The sequence below is a fragment of the Ascaphus truei genome, chromosome 3 (genome assembly GCF_040206685.1).
Source record: "Ascaphus truei isolate aAscTru1 chromosome 3, aAscTru1.hap1, whole genome shotgun sequence".
Taxonomy (NCBI): Eukaryota; Metazoa; Chordata; class Amphibia; order Anura; family Ascaphidae; genus Ascaphus; species Ascaphus truei.
Genome location: NC_134485.1, coordinates 143,411,417 through 143,436,146, shown reverse-complemented (window position 1 = coordinate 143,436,146; position 24,730 = coordinate 143,411,417). Strand labels below are relative to the sequence as shown.

Below are 24,730 nucleotides of genomic sequence, written 5' to 3'. Positions count from 1 at the left end.
CTCCAGGGGTGTGTTGTGGCGTTTTTCCCCTCAATCGCTAACCGGTGTGCTTGTTTGCAGATCCCCCCGCTTCATTCACTGCTCCTCTCCTCCCTGGCTGTCCGCCTGCACGCGGCGGCGTGATGACGTCACGTCTTCTCGCGAGATTGCGTCCCCAAGTCTCCCGGTCGCTGTGTGTGTCTGCGTCTTTCTCCCAATGATTACAGACTTGTACCGAACAGGTACAACGGTAAAAGTCACTGCCAGATAGCTGGAAAATACTGGCTAGTCTCCCCAATGTCCTGTGTACACTCTTACTACTCCAAAAACCACGCCCTACGCGTTTCTCCTTTCGGCTTCGTCAGGGGCTGATCTCACTAAGTGTCCCTATTCCTGTATAGATATACCCTCCTCCATTACGTGATTGGCTATCCAGCTAATTCGAAATTACATAGAACACCTCTCAATTGAAATTGTTAATTACATTGTACAGATAAAAGTTTTTTGTTGAGGTTGTTAATTTGGTTATTATTGTCCTAAATGCAAATGCATTTGAGGTATAATGCCAACTGAATAATAAAGCAATTCTGCGTTCATCTATATCCTCTTGTTGTCATTACAATTATCCATAAACTTCTCAATTCGAACTTAATAAGGGGCAATGGATATTGAGTATATTTAATTGACCATCTATGTCGTTCAATTTAAATGGACTCACTATAGTTGAATAAATTCTTATTTTAATAATACCTCCAATAAAGAGGCTATATATTTGTATAACATATAACGTTCTTATACTGTATATTGGACAGTTTTGCACACATATTACTAAATGGGATATATTATTCCTCTTATTTCCAATATATTACTCATAGGGGGGTGATGTAAATTTAAACCTCGTTACAATAGCTGTAACGACTGCACATTGTAATGGCATTTCCAATAGGATAATATAAACGTACATTCATTCATTAATTAAATACCTTTGGTTACTTCATTTATGCCCAATGTGTTTGATCGGAACCAGACCTTAATACAACAACAGTTTTTTACATATATGTTGACATAATGATGACATATGTAATGTAACAAAATCTATAAATGGTTACATAGTTGCCAGCTAGTGATATGCAATTAAATTTATTACATGACATATAACGAGGAGATATTCTATTCAGGTCAATACATATACGAACATGTCTTGCTAATACATAGAGAGACCTTTCACACAAGCTTGAAGTTATATTTTACAAAAGTTGCTTAACCCATCTTGATCATTGTATGATTACATACCAAAAGAAAAATTTTCTTTCCATAGTTAGGGGAGGGATACTGTTATCATGCTCTAATCCACTTTGTGTATTACTGATTTACTGAACTCAATGTAAGATATATATTTAACACAGATATTATCTTGACCCGGATATTGTTTAATCTCTTAGGAAAGATCCCAAGTCTATGTCAATATTGAGACCTAGCGGAGTTAATGTTTTGAGGGCATAGATCCAGTATGTTTCCTGTCTTGATATCTTATTCACAGGGTTACCCCCTCTCCAGCTGGGTCTAATTTTCTCAAGACCTACAAATTTTAGACCTTTAGGGTCCTGGCCATGGAAGTCCTTAAAGTGTTTTGACACACTGTGTTGTTGTAGGCCCTTTTCTATGTTTCTTACATGTTCCGCTATGCGGATTTTCAGTTTTCTCGTTGTTCTCCCGATGTATTGTTTGTTGCAAGGGCATTGCAACAAATACACTACAAAACTTGAGTTACAATTGATCATGTCTTTTATGTCATAAGTGTCATTTGTGACTTCTGACTTAATCGATTTGTAACTCTTTAGGGAATTGGGATGGAGTTTGCAACCTTTACACTTTTGGCATTTAAAAAACCCTGTAGTTATAGTGACAGGTTTCACGTTGTCCTTCTTTAGACAACTGGGGGCTAATCTTTGTTTTAGATTACTTGCCCTAGTAAAGATAATCTCTGGTTTAGATGGTAGAATCTGCTGTAACATTGGGTCTTTGTGTAAAATGCCCCAGTGTTTGTGAACAATCCTCCTGATGTCACTAGCAGAGCTATTATATTGTGTTACAAATGGAATTGATGTCTTACCCTCCTCTCCCCTCTTTGTATCTTTAGTCTTATATTGTATTAGTTCGGCCCTATCCATCAAAGAAACTTTTTTATATGCATCCTCTACTATATCTTTTTTATAGTTTCTTTCATCAAACTTAACCATTAGATTGATGAAAGAAACTATAAAAAAGATATAGTAGAGGATGCATATAAAAAAGTTTCTTTGATGGATAGGGCCGAACTAATACAATATAAGACTAAAGATACAAAGAGGGGAGAGGAGGGTAAGACATCAATTCCATTTGTAACACAATATAATCGATTGTAACTCAAGTTTTGTAGTGTATTTGTTGCAATGCCCTTGCAACAAACAATACATCGGGAGAACAACGAGAAAACTGAAAATCCGCATAGCGGAACATGTAAGAAACATAGAAAAGGGCCTACAACAACACAGTGTGTCAAAACACTTTAAGGACTTCCATGGCCAGGACCCTAAAGGTCTAAAATTTGTAGGTCTTGAGAAAATTAGACCCAGCTGGAGAGGGGGTAACCCTGTGAATAAGATATCAAGACAGGAAACATACTGGATCTATGCCCTCAAAACATTAACTCCGCTAGGTCTCAATATTGACATAGACTTGAGATCTTTCCTAAGAGATTAAACAATATCCGGGTCAAGATAATATCTGTGTTAAATATATATCTTACATTGAGTTCAGTAAATCAGTAATACACAAAGTGGATTAGAGCATGATAACAGTATCCCTCCCCTAACTATGGAAAGAAAATTTTTCTTTTGGTATGTAATCATACAATGATCAAGATGGGTTAAGCAACTTTTGTAAAATATAACTTCAAGCTTGTGTGAAAGGTCTCTCTATGTATTAGCAAGACATGTTCGTATATGTATTGACCTGAATAGAATATCTCCTCGTTATATGTCATGTAATAAATTTAATTGCATATCACTAGCTGGCAACTATGTAACCATTTATAGATTTTGTTACATTACATATGTCATCATTATGTCAACATATATGTAAAAAACTGTTGTTGTATTAAGGACTGGTTCCGATCAAACAAATTGGGCATAAATGAAGTAACCCAAAGGTATTTAATTAATGAATGAATGTACGTTTATATTATCCTATTGGAAATGCCATTACACTGTGCAGTGTTTCCAGCTATTGTAACGAGGTTTAAATTTACATCACCCCCCTATGAGTAATATATTGGAAATAAGAGGAATAATATATCCCATTTAGTAATATGTGTGCAAAACTGTCCAATATACAGTATAAGAACGTTATATGTTATACAAATATATAGCCTCTTTATTGGAGGTATTATTAAAATAAGAATTTATTCAACTATAGTGAGTCCATTTAAATTGAACGACATAGATGGTCAATTAAATATACTCAATATCCATTGCCCCTTATTAAGTTCGAATTGAGAAGTTTATGGATAATTGTAATGACAACAAGAGGATATAGATGAACGCAGAATTGCTTTATTATTCAGTTGGCATTATACCTCAAATGCATTTGCATTTAGGACAATAATAACCAAATTAACAACCTCAACAAAAAACTTTTATCTGTACAATGTAATTAACAATTTCAATTGAGAGGTGTTCTATGTAATTTCGAATTAGCTGGATAGCCAATCACGTAATGGAGGAGGGTATATCTATACAGGAATAGGGACACTTAGTGAGATCAGCCCCTGACGAAGCCGAAAGGAGAAACGCGTAGGGCGTGGTTTTTGGAGTAGTAAGAGTGTACACAGGACATTGGGGAGACTAGCCAGTATTTTCCAGCTATCTGGCAGTGACTTTTACCGTTGTACCTGTTCGGTACAAGTCTGTAATCATTGGGAGAAAGACGCAGACACACACAGCGACCGGGAGACTTGGGGACGCAATCTCGCGAGAAGACGTGACGTCATCACGCCGCCGCGTGCAGGCGGACAGCCAGGGAGGAGAGGAGCAGTGAATGAAGCGGGGGGATCTGCAAACAAGCACACCGGTTAGCGATTGAGGGGAAAAACGCCACAACACACCCCTGGAGTAGCGTGAGTACCACCAGCACATTAGGTGCAGCTACAGATACAAGGCCCCCAACCACGGTTTTTTTTTTGCAACAATTGCAATAGTACCCCTCTCTAAGAGGCTCTGGACATTATTGGGAGTGACTAAACGAGAGACTCCATACCCCTGGAAGTTTGGCAAGACCATTACATATGGTTATAAGGACATTGTGTAAGGAGTTTACTGGAGCTGTGTATAAGTCCACGGATACTTACCCCTGATGAGTGTGAGAAGCTCTAAATTCTCAAACGCTTTTACCCAAACTCACAAAGTGTGAGTATTTTACTTATTGTCTTTTTATTAAATTTTATAATAAACTGTGTTACACTATGTATGTGTCCCACTTCTCTTCCTATATGTGACATTTCATACGAGGATACGGTGCCTGTAGATGAGTTGCTGTTGGCGGTTCCAGATCATCATTCATTGTTCCTGATCCCAGAGTGGATACAAGGCTTGATTTTATTCTACCTGCTGTAAGTGCATATCGTACCTTCTGGGAGACTAATTATCTGAACGTATTACCCTATGTTTGTTTTTCTTGTTTTCACTTGCGCCTAGGTCATTCTTGTTTGGAGATATATATATATATATATATATATGTAGCCAGGTCCCCTCTGCGTGCCTGCTGCCTCGCGACCCTTCCCTCGTATCCTCCGCTGCCGCGGGTCGCTCGATGGACCCGCCGGCACTTCTGGAGGGTGCGGGCCAGTGCAGGGAGCGCTTTGCCGTTCCGGCGGTCCCCGGCGGCTCCCGAGCAGGGCGCCGCCATCTTGATGTAGATCGCACATGCGCAGTGAGTGCCGACGGCCCTGCAGAATTGCGCATGCACGAGGAAAGCGTGAGGGGAGCCCGCGAAACCCTAGCCTACCAGGGAAGGCTCTTGGAAGGGACTACAAGTCCCATGAGCCTCAGCAGCGCCCCACGTGACGCCAGGGAGCCAATAGGGCACACTCCTGACAAAGCCATACACAGCTTTCAAGGGCTGGGCGAAACGCGTTGAGTGGTGTTTTGGACTAGTGAGGGATCCGTAGCTACACCGTCCAATGAGCAGTGACGTCATACGCACCGGAGGAGACACAGAGTTTGGTATCCCAGGTTGCAGACGAAGGAGATCCAGAGCCAGAGAGGAGGCGGTGAGAGCGGCAGAGTACCCACTTGATTCACTTTTATGTGACAAATGCGATTTTAAAACTAGCACATTGTAAGTGCACATTTTATATGTCTATATATTTTTTATAAAGTCAATTACAAGACAGATCGCGCTATGTAGTGCTGTTTTCTCTCCTCCATATATATCATTGCCACACTGATGAGACGAGCCTGGAGGGGATCCCACTATATACAGCATCCACTTGGGGTGGCAGCCCTATCTGCCAATTGCGCATATACCACTAACATCCTGTGAGTAGATAGAACATTAGAGCCAAGATTTCATCATTCAGTCACCATTTAGTCTCAACGTCTGCACTTAAATTTGCACTGTTTTGTTTCCTTTTTCCCCATATATGCTCCTCCTGGACTGTCTGAACTATACCATTCTACTTGGGACCCGGGAAACAGGTTCCACCAGAGGGTTTGAGCAGGGATATATAATTTGAGCACATATTATATTGTATATTGCACTATTAACTTGCACTTAACAACACTTATATTTTAAGTTGTTAGCGCCTTATATTCACTATTATTCACTATTGAAGCCATTAGTTCAACACTTCTAAGTGGAGACAGGCATAAATTTCTTAATTTAAGGGAGACATACTGGATCTATGTATTAAATACACTCAGTCCAGAAGGACTGAATGATTGTATTGACATCAGCACTGTTGTTTGAATCCTGGGATTATTTGATTTTCCCTCTTTCTTCTTCCCTTTGCCTAGTGGTCTTTGTTCCCCATGTGGGATGGGCACAGAGGTCTGGGTTGAACATGCTAGACATGTTCCCTTCGTGTCATTCCATATGGGGATTTTTTATTAACACTAGACACAATATATTATGTAGTCTTTATTTATGTCACTTCACATATACTGTTCACATAGTATAAAGTATAGGTCACTTTTCTGATACCTACACAGGGTGGTAATGACAAATTATTACAAATTAGTATACATCACGTATTTTATTATAATTACTATACATTCAGATTTAGGTTATTCATATCACTATTTCAATTTACATTATGAGAAGTGAGGTGTCAGTGACTGTATTGCACGGTCTGGTCAGGTCAGAGATTCTTGTTGATCTTGGATACATGTGTTATCTGCTCATCTATCTTTCTTTGGGGTATTTTATGAGACAATCAGTCTCTTTATATACACATATATTGTTTTTTTCCCTCGATGGTTCTTTGAGTGTATTCTTACACTCACATGGAGTACATACATGCACATTTAAGGTTTCCCCCTCTTTCTGTGTTCATTTCATATTTGATTGAATATATTATTTTTCATGAACTAAGAGATATCTAATACATGTTGTGTTTATTCTATATTGTATTAACATTTCTATGATTCATATTGGTATACCTATATATTTTCTTCTTTTTAACTTTTTATTTTATTTGGATAAGTGGTTGATTTTGTTTATTTTAGGTTATATTTATATTCATTTTTCCTTTAATTTTATATTTTTTTTTTATAATTTTCTTTTTATTTTTATATAGATTATAGATCTAGTATTAACAAGTCCATTCTCCTCAAGCTAATAATTGATAACATTACAATGGTTTTTTTCACTGTTCACTCAGTTGATTTCAGATATTTATTATATATAGATATTTTATGGTCTGTTTACCTCAGAAATATTTTGACAATTGCAAGCGTAGTAATTTTATGTATTATACATTATTTACAAGCTTATTCTGTGTAAGATTAAGATTGTTATGGTTTAAATCTATAGCTGCATATGTTTTTCTTATGTGGGGGTATCAGATTCATTCTCATTATGCTAATTGTTTACACCTGATTTTTTAATCTATCTTTGCATAGCTAATTGGATGTGTGGGTGTATAATATATATGTGTCTAGCACACCCATAGTCCATCCCCTGATGAAAACAGTTTAGCTGTTGAAACGCGTAGGGCCAGGTGTGCTGTGGATTCCTTCAGCGTTGATTTATGAGTTCTGCCTGACATTCTCCTGCTTGCCATCTCCGTGCACGGCGTGACGTCATCTGTTCGTTCCGCCGCAAACATTGTCCCCGGTGGGAACCTAAACTATCTGGAGGTGTGTTCCCGGGGAAAGAATACTGTGAGGAGCCTGATGACGTGAGTTCCTGCTGGCAGAGATACACGAGGGCTGTACTGGATGCAGTGGTGTCACGGAGCAGAGTAGCAGAGCAGCAGCGCTTACAGATCCTTTGGAGCATGAGTATTACTCATACAATGCTTTTTTATCTTTTATGTTTGTGAGTTCATTTTATGAGCCTTTTATTGGGAATTAAACCATTTTTTGCACAGTAATGCACTAGGATTGGGCACTTTTTTCTTCTATTATATATATATATATATATATATATATATATATATATATATATATATATATATATATATATACATATATATACATATATATACATATACATATATATATATATATATATATATATATATATATATATATATATATATACATATATATACACAAGACACACAGATGAAAAGAACATAGACAATCCCCTTAGTAGCACTCTAAATTACACCTAAACTAATCTATAAGATAAAGATGGTTAAAAAGAAACAGATGCTCCGCCAATTCAGAAAAAATGAACAAGATTTTATTAGTTAAACAACAAGACACACTAACTTAAAAACATAAAAATACTAAAGACAGCCTATGAAAATATATATGTATCAAAAATATAAAGAGAGGACTACTAATCAAACACTTTCAGTATTACAAAGAGAAAAAAGAAAAACTAAAATGTGTCTAAATAAAGTTTAAATAATGACAACAAAGTAGTTTAGTCTAACATAATAGGCAATACAAAATATATTTCCACTGACATATGCATGAAAGAATAATAAATCATTGCGTTGGAAAAAGTATATAGTCAATGACCCAGTATATAGCCAGGAAAAATTAGTATGTATACCAGAAACAGAGGGGGGAAAAAGAAATAAAGCAACCAGGGAAAAATAATATAACAATAATAATAGTTATACCCTGAACAGCATTTCCCCAAAATGAAATCAATGAGAACTGATGCAGCAAATAAAGAAAAATATGACTAATAAAGACATATTAGCAAACAGAGTCATACATATTGAAAACACCACAAAGTGCACTGCACTGCAAGGACAGGTAATGCCCAAACAGTAAGAGGAGGGTAATACTCAGCTGCAGCTAGATTGTGTAGAGTTTGTGTCCATATTGATTGTACAGGATGTGTTTCCAAAGTCTGCTTATAACAGGAACAAAAAATAAAGTCCAAAATGCTGCATCAGATCCATCATAAGTCCCTCAAAATAGAAGATTACATAAAGGCTGTAGTAAAGTAAACACTCAACATGTTTCACCCTGAGTGGGCTTATGAGTATTACCCTCCTCTTACTGTTTGGGCATTACCTGTCCTTGCAGTGCAGTGCACTTTGTGGTGTTTTCAATATGTATGACTCTGTTTGCTAATATGTCTTTATTAGTCATATTTTTCTTTATTTGCTGCATCAGTTCTCATTGATTTCATTTTGGGGAAATGCTGTTCAGGGTATAACTATTATTATTGTTATATTATTTTTCCCTGGTTGCTTTATTTCTTTTTCCCCCCTCTGTTTCTGGTATACATACAGCTAAACCCCGTTATAACGCGGGTCTCGGGGTCCACCCCGAGACCACCGCGTTACTAACGGGGTCGCGAGAAAAAAAAATGGCCGCCGCGCTTTAGCGCATATTCATCCCGCGGGACAGGAGATGGGAGCGGGCATGTCCCTCCGCTCCCCGCTTCCCCCTGTCACCGCGGGACAGGCCGCGGGGCAGGAGATGGGAGCGGGGATGTCCCTCCTGTCCCCGCTTCCCCCTGTCACCGCGGGACAGGCCGCGGGGCAGGAGATGGGAGCGGGGATGTCCCTCCTGTCCCCGCTTCCCCCTGTCACCGCGGGAACTGGCAGGCAACATCCACTCCTCACGAGCCGCACGGCGCATGCGCATGCGCACGGCGAACGTGAGGGGTGCCTGCATAAGTGTGCTGCTTTTGGAGACAGGTAAGCAGTCTCCGGAAGACCGCTAACCCCCCCCCCCCCCCCGCCGCAGCACAGGGCCCTCGCGTGTGTGTAAGTGTCTGTAAGTGTCTGAGTGTGTGTGTAAGTAAGTGTAAGAGCCGGAGCGGGAGGTGGGAGGTTTGACAGGGAGGGGGGGCGTGGCTTGAGCGGAGGGACCCGCTACTCTCCCCCCCCTCCCTCCACGGACTGCAGGAGGGAGCTGCTACTCTCCCCCCCCCCCCCTCCCTACACGGACTGCAGGAGGGAGCTGCTACTCTCCCCCCCTCCCCGGACTGCAGGAGGGACCAGGTATGTAGAACTTAAGCATGGTAAAAAGGCCTCGCTTTAATATGCTAACACTATGTGCAACGTGTGGGGTATTTAACAACAAATGACAATCTTGCTGACATGTAATCTATCTTTGGTACAGAAATCTGCCTAGCCTCATTGCCAAGATGATCATCTTCATCTTTTGGTAACACAAGTGCTGTTCATTTCTATGGGTCCCTCCCTCCACTGGCTGCAGGAGGGACCCGCTACTCTCCCCCCCCCCCCTCCCTCCACGGACTCGGGCTGGAGCACTCATACATACACACATACACACACACACACACACACACACAGGCACTCACGCACTCATACACACACACGCGCGCACACACATGCAGGCACTCACGCACTCACACACACACACAGACAGGCACTCGCACTCACACACACAGACCGCTAACCCCCCCCCCGCCGCAGTACAGGGTCCGCCGTAGCCGCAGCGCAGGGCCCCGCCACCCCCCCCAACCCCCACAGCACAATGACTTCCCACCCCCTTAACTTTGTGAAACAAAAGTCACAAGACAGGCAAAATACATCTGTTAAAGTGCAGTTGTCTGTTTATTTCTATATAATAATTGTGTGCAGTGTGCAGTGTGTGTGCAGTGTGTCAGTGTGTGCAGTGTGAGCAATGAGCAGTGTGTGTGCAGTGTGCAGTGTGTGTGCAGTGTGTGTGCAGTGTGTGTGCAGTGTGTCAGTGTGAGCAATGAGCAGTGTGTGTGCAGTGTGTCAGTGTGTGCAGTGTCAGCAATGAGCAGTGTGTGTGCAGTGTGTGTGCAGTGTGCAGTGTGTGTGCAGTGTGTCCAATGAGCAGTGTGTGTGCAGTGTGCAGTGTGTGTGCAGTGTGTCCAATGAGCAGTGTGTGTGCAGTGTGTGTGCAGTGTGTCAGTGTGTGCAGTGTGAGCAATGAGCAGTGTGTGTGCAGTGTGCAGTGTGTGTGCAGTGTGTGTGCAGTGTGTGTGCAGTGTGAGCAATGAGCAGTGTGTGTGCAGTGTGCAGTGTGTGTGCAGTGTGTCAGTGTGTGCAGTGTGAGCAATGAGCAGTGTGTGTGCAGTGTGCAGTGTGTGTGCAGTGTGCAGTGTGCAGTGCAGTGTGTGCAGTGTGTCAGTGTGAGCAATGTGCAGTGTGTGTGTGCAGTGTGCAGTGTGTGTGTGCAGTGTGTCAGTGTGTGCAGTGTGAGCAATGAGCAGTGTGTGTGCAGTGTGCAGTGTGTGTGCAGTGTGTCAGTGTGAGCAATGAGCAGTGTGTGTGCAGTGTGCAGTGTGTGTGCAGTGTGGCAGTGTGAGCAATGAGCAGTGTGTGTGCAGTGAGTGTGTGCAGTGTGTGCAGTGTGCAAAAAAAAAAATGTAAAAAAAATATTTTTAAAATTTTTTTTTTTTTTTTTTTTTTTTTAAAAACGGGAGCCACGGGAAAACCGCGTTATAACCGAATCGCGGTATAACGAGGCGCGTTATAACGGGGTTTAGCTGTACTAATTTTTCCTGGCTATATACTGGGTCATTGACTATATACTTTTTCCAACGCAATGATTTATTATTCTTTCATGCATATGTCAGTGGGAATATATTTTGTATTGCCTATTATGTTAGACTAAACTACTTTGTTGTCATTATTTAAACTTTATTTAGACACATTTTAGTTTTTCTTTTTTCTCTTTGTAATACTGAAAGTGTTTGATTAGTAGTCCTCTCTTTATATTTTTGATACATATATATTTTCATAGGCTGTCTTTAGTATTTTTATGTTTTTAAGTTAGTGTGTCTTGTTGTTTAACTAATAAAATCTTGTTCATTTTTTCTGAATTGGCGGAGCATCTGTTTCTTTTTAACCATCTTTATCTTATAGATTAGTTTAGGTGTAATTTAGAGTGCTACTAAGGGGATTGTCTATGTTCTTTTCATCTGTGTGTCTTATATAGTTTTCACTATCCCCTAGCACCATCAGGTCCTATTTAATTTATATACTGACTTTAATTGGGGTATATATTTTATTTTACCCTTATAGTTAGTTTTATTAAAGGGCTTGAGTTAACCTTATATATTATGTGTTGAGCAACTTCTCCTTTTGTGTGTTCTATATATATATATATACGCAATCCTGTGTGGCAATATAAAAATCTGGATAATTTATTCATTAAGCAAGAAAAGATTGGTTGCTGGATACAGATAAAAACAAATACAATAATGCCAAATGACACAATAATTGACAATACAAAATACAACAAGAGTACTCTCATATAGGAGAAAAAATAGGATATATCCAAAAAAATGTGTCCAAAAGCTAATGTAGGAGGCAGTAGATGTGGAGGATAAAATATCACTTGATATGTAGCCAATGACTACAGCAACATGAGGGAGTGGAGAATATCCGTGAGACGAATCAATAGGATATGAATGTGGAATATATCAGGCTGATGAATATCTTCTGTGGGAAGAGTATAAAGTCAGCAATATAGCAGCAAGGGGTATATAGGAACGGTCTCACCAGGTAATGTATCCGCAATGAGCCCGTGGAGTCTCTGCGTCCCTCCGTCAGCTACACCAACGAATCCACGCTGGAGATGATCCTGTAATGCTGATCCGGGTAACACTGGAGACGCTGTTCCACTTCCTGTAAACCCCCCTTACACGCAGCAGCTGTATTGGTTCCGTTTGGAAAGTATCACACCAGGTTGAGTAATCACTGGTGTGTCCACTAAATGCAAAACTTAGCCAAAAATGCAAAGAAATGCAGCCTTCCACTTCGTGAGATCGATGTATGCCTAAATTGTAACTCTCCACTCACAAATAGCTAGGTACTCCTCATACAATCTTTTCCCTGACGAAGTCTAATGTTGCGGACGAAACGCGTAGGAACTGACGTCACTGTATGCTCGCGGTGATTCCGCGTTACCTTGAGGGTTATCTTGCACACTTGGAGGTTCTTTGAGTGCCCTACCAGCTTGCTGCCCGGTGGAGGCTACCGATCTGGCTCATGCACTAGCGCCAATTACATCTAGCATCAGCTCCACTCTGGTTGAGACGCTGCTTGTGGGATATCATCTTGCCTCTGCGGTACAGTGAGTCTCGGTATGCCTGCACTTTCCATCTGCATGAGCTGTTAATATTAGGCTCTCAAAGATACCTTGATGTGAACTTTCTATATGTGTATCTTGTAAGTGTGTATTGCCTTCCATTTATTACAAATAAAAAATGTTATCTTCAACCTTGGAAATAATACACTAGGGGGTGCGCTTTTCCTTCTTTTTTCTCATTTAGTACTTCCCTGGAAGTGATTCTCCCTGTGGATTCGGCTGCCCCCCAGCATCAGATTTGGCTCTTGGGTTATCTCCCCTGATACAAGATTGGACTGAATTTATTTTGGACCCTATTCTTTCTGCACATTGATTGATCAGCATCTGGTATCAATATTTATTTAAGATTATAATATATATAATATATATATACACAGCAGGGCCCTGGTGTACGGCGGGTTCCGTTCCAGAGGCCCGCCGTATACTGAAAATCGGCGGAAAGCGGATCCGGCGATTTTCACTTCTGCGCATGCGCAAACCGGCATTTTTGCCGTTCTGCGCATGTGCAACCTATGGTATGCGCGCGACCTATGGTATGTGCGCGCAACCTATGGTATGCGCATGCGCGCCAGGTGCACCCGCCCGTTCTGCACATGCGCGAGTTAGAAATCAAGATGGCAGCCCCCTTCTCGGTGTCGCCGTATGACTGGATCGCCGAGAAGCGGGGCCCTGCTGTATGTGTGTGTGTGATGTATGTATGTATGTATGTATGTATGTATGTATGTATATATATATATATATATATATATATATATATAGCCAGGTCCTCCGGTTTCTCCCCCTACCTCCGCTGAGTGTCGGGTAGCTGCGGGGGCGGCCGCGTCATCGCGGGCTACCGCCAGCAGAAGATACAGGGAGCTGCCATGTTGCGCTGGGTTCTCGTGCATGCGCGGTGAGTGCGAGAGTTGCGGCGGCTCGCAGATAGCTTGCGCATGCGCAGTAAGAAGCGTGCGAAGCCCAGCTAATCAGAGAAGGCTCTTAGCGGGGAACTACAAGTCTCATGAGCCTTAGGGACACACATGGGATGCCAGGGAGCCAATAGGGCTTTAGGATTCTCTGGCATGACAGGATGTAGTCATTCGCAGGGGACCACGTTCGTCAGTGTGTGCCAGGAAGGGATAGGGGACAGAGGTGTCTGTGCAGAGAGGCAAGTAGCCTCTGTACTAGGCCAGAGTGCCCCCTAGGCCCCAGATAGGCCCTCAGTCACTTATTGAGATTGTGGCTGCTCCAGAAACAGGCCCTAGAATAGGGAACCTATCCCCTTAGCACTATGGTAAGAGTTTAGGGACACAGCGGATGCTACACTCCATGTTGAGAGGTCTGGGACCAAGCCTAACAATAGAGAGAGAGAGAGAGAGAGAGACATTATCCGGGTGGGACCACCCTTGACGGACGTCGCGGAAGAGATCATGGACCGGCAGATCCATTTTGAAGTATTTGGGGAATGGGTGGTGGAGCGCACGGCAGGTATTGTCTTTAAAGTGCACCAACATACCGGTTCTTTGGGGACACTATTGAGATAAGTGACCAAGGGACTTATACATTACTGTGGACACGGTGTAGGGTACACAGTGTTGGGGGGGGGGGGGAATAAGGTGGGAAGAGGCCCTGCGAGGCATGGGGCAGTTGTGTATCTACTCACTATAGAGTAGAGTGTAAGAGTCATCTGTTATACCTCATTACAGTAAAGGTTCTTCTATTTTTACATTGTATGTGTTCATTTGATTGTGTCCTGTGAGGGGCTGCTTCCGCTCTGCTGGGATCCCTCACAGGTGGAGGCGCTGCACCATATAGTAAGTGATTCACCCCAGGCTCTCTGTGGCAGAGGCTTCGGCTCCTGTGAGCCAACAGGTAGAAGGGCAGCACTGGTAGCTTCCTGTGTTCAGGGGGAAACAGGGCTACATATATATAAAGCAAGCAGTTTGCACTCACTTGTACACAGAAATGTTGGTGCTTGTCCCTTAAGGTAATTCATAAGCAAGGTGTTCTTCTAAGCAAAGATGCAGGAAGGACGAGACCGCACACACACCTTGAGAAAGGTCCCGTTCTGAGGACCGAAACATCGGTGTGTGTGCCGGTCATCTTAATACAGCTTTCATGGATTATACCTGTGTGCGGTCTCATCCTTCCTGCATCTTTGCTTAGAAGAACACCATGTATGTATGTGCATTCCAAGCGTGGCGGACAGCTGGGATTATCAGAGTAGAGACCTATTCAAATTTACTGGGCTTACACCTTCCCAGAACTACATAAAAAGGGGAACCTTCCACCTGCAGAGATATTCAGGTACCTACAGATTAAACATTTTGTCTCTCAGTTCCACAAAGCAAATGATCCCCCAACACGCACCTACGTTGAATCTCTATTTACGTACAAATCCCAAGAGAGGGGCCTGACTTCTGCCCTATATTGTTCCCTAATTAACTTGGGACAGATTACAAATATTTTCATATGCTAAAATGGGAGGCGGAGCTCGGTGAGGTCCTGGAAGAGGAGGATTGGGCTGACATATGGGAGGCCGCGGCAAAAAGCTCGATCTGCACTGTGGCTAAAGAGAACTCCTATAAACTTTTATTTCGCTGGTATATGACTCCAGTCAGACTCCATGCCATATATAATGCCCACTCACCGTCCTGTTTTAGAGGGTGTGGACAAAATGGCTCAATGTCACATATCTGGTGGGATTGTCCGAAACTGGCTCCCTTATGGAAACAGGTTTACATGTTTATTAATAGGCTTCTGAACATGGACCTGAGACCTGACTCTTGGTCTGCTCTACTAGGCAGACCAGTTCAAGACATGTCTAGAGCCTCATCCAAACTAATCTCCCATATCATGTTAGCCACAAGATGCTGTATAGTGGTGGCCTGGAGAAAACTGGAACCCCCTTCTCTGGCAATTGTTAAAAGCAGAATATGGCATATTGCCACGATTGAGAAACTCACGACTTGCCTAAGGGAGAGCTGCAACAAGTTCTCCCAGATTTGGGACCCGTGGTTTGCCAGTGAGGGAGGACAGAGAGATATTAGAGAATTGGCCTGGGTGTAGATGGGAAATAACGGTCCCGCCAGGCTGATCTAGCACTGAGGCATGTCTCAAATAAACCAAAGTAAGGTCTGCTCCTGTCAAATAATGGGTATGACGGGGAGCATACATGGGAAATAAATTCAGACCTTTGATGAGACTGGTACCACCACCCCCACCCCCCTCCCTTCCCCTCATTTCCCCTTCCCCTCATTTCCCCTTGAATTGTTTGGTACATTATGTTAGTCCAATTTTGTTCATCCAATATCATTTAACCACATAGATAGCAGGGGATACTAAAGAGGGCTCCAGCAACACGGATAATTATCATTATAACTATATGGTAATAGAACAAGGTTCCGTAATCAGTACTACTAGAGCATGGTTTGCATGTAAAAAAATCAGTGTCAGTACTGATATTAAAGTCTGAGAAGATGAGCTTGCTTGAAGAGGAAATCCTCATAACAGTGTGGTGTGTCGGGGGTTAATATGTTAATATGTTACTTCTTTATACACTTATCACTCACCCTTTAGGTATTAAAGCTGTTACTCACTTTCTTAACATTTCTAATATTCACACAGCACAAAGCACATTTTTATTAGAATCTATTATTTTCTTATTACAACATATTTTTTTTTTATTTGACACACACTTTTATTTACAGAAACAAGGCACTGCCATGGGCACATCCTTTGCACCATCCTATGCTAACCTCTTCATGGGGTACTGGGAATCTATACACATTTTCGGTCACACTAACCCTTTCCGTAAACACATTATATTTTATCGTCGTTACATTGACGACTTACTCTTGATTTGGCAGGGAGATGCTTCTACTTTATTATTTTTTTTTTTTTATTATCTTAACCAAAATGTATATAATTTAACATTCACTTATTCTTATCATTCCAATCATATCAACTTTTTGGATCTGAATTTATATATAGATTTAGATCTGACTATACAGACAGATATTTTCCGAAAACCTAATTCCCGAAGCTCTCTGCTACGGGCCAACAGTGGTCATCCGAGGCCACTTTTACGGGGTATTCCAATTGGTCAGTATCTCAGACTGCGTTGGGTATGCTCTAATGACGAGACTTTTCTTACGCAGTCGGAGGTACTGAATAAGCGATTCAGAGAGAGGGGGTACAGTGAGTATGATATTAACACAGCTTTTCAACGGGCCTTGTATTCCAATAGATCAGATTTATTGGACAAAGTTAATCTTACAGATAAACATAAAGATATTTAACATAAAGATAAATATCATAACCGCACATCTCAAGCGGACATTCCACTGTTTATCATGACTTATAGCGAGCAGGCAAATCAGATCAGGACCATTGTTGAAAATCATTGGAAAGTCCTGAAACTAGACAAGGATCTGGGGAAGTTTGTCAGTTCTAAACCCAAATTCGTCTTTAGGAAAGCTAGATCGATAGGCTCCCATGTTTCTCCTAGCATGTTTAAAGCATCCCCAGCAACGCATTTAGCTACTTCCAGAAATATGGGTTTTCATAGATGCGGTTATTGTAAAACTGTAAATATGCTACCCCATTAAAAACAATTAAATGTAAATATACGAATTATACTCATAAGTTACGCACACTTATGACTTGCAATACCAGCTACGTTGTTTACACATTGAGATGTGCATGTGGGGTATTTACATTGGCAGGACTATCCGGCCTCTTAAATGCAGAATTACTGAACATTTAAGAACAATTAGAAACAAAGATGACAGATATCCGGTCTCGAGGCATTTCTCAACATACCCTATGGGCACTATTAGCAACTTCACATTCAGTGCTTTGGAACATATCCAACCACTGACTAGAGGTGGAAATAGAGAGGTGGTTCTTAACCAACGAGAAATGTTTTGAATTTATACCCTCGGGGCATTAACCCCTGGGGTTTGAACACCGATTGGGAATTTAAACATTTCCTCAGCTAAATATCTTCTCCTCCTTATTACACTAGACCGGATTATCTATGTTATTTATGCATGTTACCTGTTCATGTTCATTATATTTACGGCTATTTTATTTTTCTTTTCTTTCTCCCTCTACCATGATATCTGTCTGCTGAAATTTATCATGCATATAGTTATCTAGATAGTCCTTTATCCTTTACATGTCTTTGACTATGGAATAGCTTTGCCTATAGTGACATGTTAGGAATTTGTTTATCATTGGACTGCGTTATTGCATTGTTTATAGTATGGTTGGTATTTATCCTTACACTAGCTATGGCATCCATATCACAATTGGCATTTACATCCTTTCCCACCCCTCCCCCTCCTCCACCCCTCCCCTTCTTTCATTCCTCTGCAAGCTATTTGCCTGTGACATTATGCTCACATGTATGAGTGGTCACAAATATTTGTTTATTTAAAATTCACTCTTGCTCTGTTTTTTAGTCTGAGCATTGATGTGCAATTCCTGTGCAACTTTTATACATGCTACTGTACACTGGATCGCTTTATTGATCTATACCTTTACTATCTAGGTCATAGATATATATATAGTCTGGACAGTGTAGATGGCTCCATTGTGTGACTTTGTGTGTGTTATAACTTGTTTTAATGATATATCATGTCTTATTATGTGTGCATACACCTCTAATAAGGTGATGTTTGTATTTTGCTTACATATTTGTTTTGTTCCTTCTCCCTGCCCGTAGTTTATGCTTGTACATGTTGATTGGCTACAGATCGTCACCCGAGTGGCCAATCAGCTCACGGCAATTGCCGTTACGTCATGCTGGGGGCGGGGGAAGGGACTACAATGATGGATGCACACACAGTGTTGCTATATTCTGACAAAGCGCTAATCTTAGCGTGAAACGCGTAAGGTTTTTTTTGGACATCCAACTTATTAAAGATGTTTTTAGCTTAATTCCTATAGCCCCTTTACTTTTTTGCCGCTGGTGTGCTCCGTTTTTTCTCCACACCTGTAATTATCATTATAGCTGGATATGTGGGCTGGGAATATCTTTTATGATTGCTGTTTTATTCTATTTTCTGTATCCCATTTGAAAACTTGCCAATAAAAATTTTAAGTTGAAAAATAAAAATAAAAGATATAAGGTGTAGTGTCCAATTAGAAGAACTGTCTTGATGAAACAGGAGTAAAGTAGTCCAGGCTGCTTTTCAAGATGAACCACATCCAATGTGCATGACCTAAAGAGAGAAAAAACCCAAAAGCGCACGCTCCATAATGAAGGGAGATATACAAAGTGGGGGGGGGGGGGGGGGGGAGGAAACAAGCGCACTTACAAAAGTGAGCTATAAAATCAGCATATGTGAATATAATATCACCGCCGTGCTTTCGATAGTGCAGACTAGCCCTGTCTGGGCTGCTACCGGCACCCCTTTCCGAGGAAAGTATGTCGGGAAGCAGGGGGCCTCCGGAGTTGAAATTAATGTGATTCAGCGCGATTAACGAGATCCCCTACGTCAACCCTATTTTTTTTTTTTTTTAAACACAGAAAAATAAGTGTCGCCAGGGTGTCTGTTTAAATGTCCTGGTGTCTTGACAATTTGATTAAAATTCTTGAAATGTCCCGGTTTTTAGCTTTTCCCTCTTTGGACTCAAAACTGTACAAATAGATGGCATGTAACAGTGATCGATAATATCAGAGTAAACATTTAAAATGTATTGGTAAACTCGAAACGATTTATAAATGTAAACCAAACCGTTCTTTTGCTACACTCAAGAATTTGTTATGCTAGGAAACTGAAATAAATTAATAATACAGCATAAAAAGGGACTCTATTAGACAAGTACCATTATAATATTTAAGTGATGTAATTTTGTTTTATAAATATTATTTTTAATGTATCCCACTTTCTACTTTTGAAAATCTGTTCACCAAAGCGTCCTCTAAGTTATCTGGAATTTCCTTACAATAGATGATGATGGATCATGTTCTCTTATAAAGGCAATGGAAACACAACTATTTCAATGCACGCTATGTTTTGCAATACCCTCTTTTTTTATTTCCAAATCTGAAGTTTGGCTCAAGGGCTTACAACAATTTGGCCAAAATGTTAAACTAAAAGACCATTTTATTTATTAGTTATTTATACATGTATATTTAGGCACTGTACCGTATATAAGTTTTTCTGGATGTGCACTGAGCTTTGTCTGTGTTTTATGTTATGTCTCTGGTTTTAAATATATATTGCCATGCTCAGTAGCACTCCTCTGTGAAACTTATATGCTTATATATATGTTGTGGGTATTTTGGGGGTTCAATTTGAGCTTGTAGGTGTTCTGTATGTTTTATAATTCTTGTGCAGCTAGTCTTGGCTGTTTTGGAGGGTGGCAACCTCCTATCCAATTGAAGCTCACTCCCTCCCACATTTAAATGGTTAAAAGCTCACTCCATGGCATCTCCAACTATCAGGGGAACTTGCCTGCATGCAGTGTGATTGTGACAAATCTATTACAGAGTGCTTTTCCTGGTAATGTACAGGTTAATAAAAGCTTCAAATCAGACTTAGAACTTTTGCAACTTATATTGACAGATTATAAATCATTCTTCCTGGCAATACACAGGTTATTAAGAATTTATATTAGTGTAGGGACCCTTGAAACGTGGTCTGCCGTTAAGTTTGGCTCAAGGGCTTACAACAATTTGGCCAAAATGTTAAACTAAAAGACCATTTTATTTATTAGTTATTTATACATGTATATTTAGGCACTGTACCGTATATAAGTTTTTCTGGATGTGCACTGAGCTTTGTCTGTGTTTTATGTTATGTCTCTGGTTTCAAATCTTAACTTGCACTTAAATAAGGCCTCTTCAGTTCCTGTTTTAACAAAAATAAGTGTAGTGCCCCGGCTAATTTTGCCTTAGTCAGCCCTGGTCCCTACAGGGCGGTAAGGGGTTACTTCCTTATAGGCTCTAAATGTTGCACATGCTGTGTATTTAATGTTTCAACTTTAAAGGTTAATTGTCGGGCACCGTCTTAATTCTGGAAGTATCCTGATGGTCACCTGACATGGGGTGAGGGGCGTAGCTATAGCCCGGTATATAGGAACAAACTTGGCAGACAGCCAAAAAATGCCACACCACGAATAGATATCATTCAAAGAGGGTGAACTAAAAAAAACATTTCTTTGCAGATGGAAGATCACATTTTGATAAAGCTCTTTGGAGCTTCCACCTGCAAATAAATCATTTTTTAGTTCACCCTCTTTGACTGATATCTGTTCGTGGTGCAGTGTTTTTTGGCTGTCTGCTAAGTTTGTTCCTGTCTACGTATCCTGCGCAATGCATGCCTGGACAAAGACCCTGCAAATTTTATTCTTATGGACACAGCATATCAGTTCATTATGAGTACATTCTTCAATATATCTATGTACTAGGATATATATGACCCATTGATTCTCTATATAAAGTGTGAGTCTAATCCAGTGCTATCCTCCACAAGATTTGTAAAATCATTTCCCCACATACTTTCTAAAGGGTCAGGTCTATCAAGATCATCATACTCATTATTGAAGGATTCTCCTTATTGCATTAGTTTTCTTCATATTTCTAGTGTATCCCATTCCCTTGATCCTCAGTCCATCCCGTGTAGGGAAACCCACATAGCCCGGCATATATAATTTTGAATCTATGGAATACGTTCACTTATAATGGGGCCCTGACAAAATGTTTGCCAGAGGGCCCGCGCATGTCTAGCTATGCCACTGCATGGGGTAATCCTATTATACTGTTAGCCCATCCTTTACATTGCCCAAAACAGGGGTGGGGAACCCAGGTTATATAAAGCAGGGTTCAGCCCTTATAGTCTCAGATCCCAGGAGGAACCTGAGGAGTAGTAACTAAGTAAGAAACCCTTTGTTATTGTCCAGTGAGGGAAAGTCACTTCTAAATTATACAGGGTCCCCCTATATGGCCGTTAGGCGCATCCTACTCACGAGATGACAAGGCACTCCATTATAGGTCTTTAGAGTGAGGTCCCTTAGAGCAGGGGTGCGTAAACTTCTGGTGCTGTGCCCACTGCCTGATCTCCCCCAGTGCTCACGCCTCCCATACCTGTGTGCTGGCGTCAAATAACCCTGCGCTGCCCGAAGCCAGCTGAATCACGGTGAGTTACAGCGGCCTCGCACAGTCCCCCAGCATTTAATGGCCCTGAACCAAAATGTACCAAAATGGCGGCGCCCTGAACTCTCAGGCCACCGCGGAGCCTCCGGTGCACCGGAGCGCTCCCTGCACACTCTGCAACCTTCCCTTAGGCCTCGGGCATGGTGCCTCGGGCCGCACTGATCAGCACTCCTGCTCTGCCTCGCCTGCTCAAAATTGTGCTTTTTTCTGTCTTGGCAGGCGAGGCAGTGAGCGCGCTCTGGGGGTGGGGCGGAGCTGAGGTGTGTCAGGAGGCGGAGCTAGTCCCAATGGGAGCGGTCACGTGACCGCTCCTCCGAGCGGCAAATTTTCTGAGCCTCCGCACGCATTCGGAAGCGGCTGCTAAAGCCGCGCTGATGACAGATGCAGGGGATAAATGCATCTGCTCAGCGCGGCTCAGCAATGCTCATCCCACTATGTCCCAGGCCTTATTCTACCATTGCAGCGGAGATAAGGGTGAGTCCGGGGAACCTGGCTACATCACCATAAACGTTTACATTCTCAAAATCTCTACAGGCATTTGTTACATTTTATAAAAAGGATTATGGTCGTTTGAACTCTGCCATACTGATCAACAACTGACATTTATTTTTTATCAAGGCAACTGAAAGATCTTGCATTGAGTGGAGGGACATTTGTTGACAGGCAAAGTAGAATAGTAATACATTTTGCATCTTATTTTGTGGGGAGGCTGTGTGTAAATTAGGGAGAGAACCACTACTTTGTAAATGCTAATTTACGGGACAAATCTACAGTATACAATTAACAAGTGAGAATCTCAGCTGTTCCCATTGTCCCTCTTGTGAAGTCCTGCCCAGCATGACGTGTTCATGTCTTTGTAGGCGGGCCGTAGTTTCGAACCTTGCCCTGGATGTTGTGTCTCGCTCCAGCCTGTTCCCTGCGTTGCTCGAGATTTTGCTGAGCTCAACTGACTTGTCACTTGCAACCCACGTCTTGTCCATCAGCTCCAGGTAGGGAGGCAGGGGATATTGAAAAGCGGGGTCCGCCTCTGCATCGAGGCACATTGCGGTTGCGCGCCCACCCGGAATGACGTAGTATAACGCGATCTCCGCCCAGATTAGCACGGATGGGGTGGGGGGGGGGGGGAAGAGAGAGAGAATGCTTATTTTACCTAAATTACAGACCACTCATTTACAGTGGTCTTCTGTGTCTGCCCATATCTCCATAGGAGGAATATTCCTTCTGTATATTGTTGCATTCTCCTGCGTGCTTTACAAGTCGTTCATGCCCCTCCATGGGAAAAGCGGGTGTTGCCGCCGTGCTATGTAGGGCAGATTTTCAACTATGGCATAATGAGGATTTATTAAGTTAAATCGCTTGTCATGAGCATTAATGAGAACCTCCATTAGTTCACCTCCGCTATTAGATAAAAGGCTGACAATAACCACTTCACTTTTGTTGCTCCACTAGTGATAGCATAGTTAGTGTTAAATAATAGGTGATTATTGCACTTTAAAAATCAGTATAATTTAAATATTTGTATTTTGTTATATGAGCGTCCCACAGGTAACCAGATTCTTTGGATCGTTTTAATGATCCTACCTTAATTAATCATTTACAGGACAAGGTGTGTGTGAACCCTGTGTAACCCCCTTTCCCGGGGCCAATCGCAGATCGGGCCCCCTACGGTGTACTTGGGTCTGGCTACATGTCTTTGTGTGGTGCATACCTGCTGGCAACAGGATAGCCTGAGTCTCCCGCGATGACATGGGGGATAACAGGAACAGGTTTCTGGGGTGGATGCCTTCATTCTCATTCAGTGGTGCAGCGCCTTCATCTTTAGTAAGCCCCAGGAATGCGGGGTGGAATCCTTACCAGAGAGTTCCCACACAGGGATGAGAGATTCCAGTCTCACACAGGTTTGTCTTTCTTTAAAAGCAGCAGTCCTTATTCGCAGCAGCAGCAGCAGTAGCAGCAGACAGGTACAGGGTGTCTGATCCACTTAGATTGCTCTCCTTTAGGATGGTCCCTCCCTGCCACCACTCTGGATCGAGGGCATCCAGAGTGGGGCTAACTCTTCCCTCACCCCCTAAGCAGGGTGAGAGGTACTGGTCCACCTCCCTACACTATGGTTGGATCAGCTCTACTCATGAGCTGATCACTCTCCTTCTCCAACTGTAACTCACTACTACTAATCACACTCTGAACAGACTCTATCACACTAAATAGGAAGTGCACTGCTCTTTTATGATATCAGCAGGCACCGCCCCTGTGTCTCTGGCCTTGACACAGAGTCAGGTGACCTACCTCCACCACTCAGGGCAAGTGCTTGAAGTGGGGGAAACCCATGATAACTCCTGGCAACCTGCCCTTACCATGGATTATACCAGGCGGAGGATAGAACTATAGCCCCATTTCTTACCAGGGCTACACCTGTTATTCACTTCTATTAGGAATTAAGGAGGTTGCATAATCAGCCAAAAGTGCTACTTAAAAAAAAAAGTCAATAACATAAAAAAAAAACAAACAAACTGAAAATGTAAAGCCAGGGAGCTCACATTTCAAAAGTTCCCAAGTGTAGGGTGACCAGACGCCCCGATTCAGCAGGGACAGTCCCTGTTTTTTTAGGTCTGTCCTGGTGATCTGACAATTTAAAATGTCCCGTTTTTTGCCACCTGTTCCGGTTTTCAAAGCTGAAGAGCGGAGGATGCCGGTGGAGAGTGGGGGCAGGTCTGTTGCTGCAGACGGGGCCAGCAGGGAAGAGAGCAGAATCCGAGTCTTGCTGTGGCTGCAGAGGAGTGTGGGGGCGCAGCCAGCTGCAGAAGAGCACCAGCAGAGCAAGACATGGAAGACAGTG

General features: G+C 42.1%; 1 protein-coding gene and 1 long non-coding RNA gene across 4 annotated transcripts in view; one reads left to right on the top strand and one right to left on the bottom strand.

Annotated features, from left to right (window-relative positions):
• LOC142489218 (uncharacterized) overlaps positions 1-24,182 on the bottom strand; it is a 28,448-nt gene extending 4,266 nt beyond the window's left edge. The window contains exon 1 of the long non-coding RNA XR_012799821.1: positions 23,603-24,182. This is a non-coding gene — a long non-coding RNA (uncharacterized LOC142489218). The remainder of the gene's footprint in view (positions 1-23,602) is intronic.
• ALDH3A2 (aldehyde dehydrogenase 3 family member A2) overlaps positions 22,735-24,730 on the top strand; it is a 62,108-nt gene continuing 60,112 nt past the window's right edge. Inside the window, exons 1-2 of one of the 3 annotated variants that reach the window (XM_075589598.1) lie at positions 22,745-22,883; positions 23,495-23,792. In XM_075589598.1, the coding sequence (XP_075445713.1) occupies positions 23,729-23,792 (64 nt within the window). In that variant the 5' untranslated portion in view covers positions 22,745-22,883; positions 23,495-23,728. Of the gene's footprint in view, positions 22,884-23,494; positions 23,793-24,730 lie in introns of all 3 variants that reach the window. The other 2 variants (XM_075589599.1, XM_075589600.1) reach the window with 2 other exon arrangements.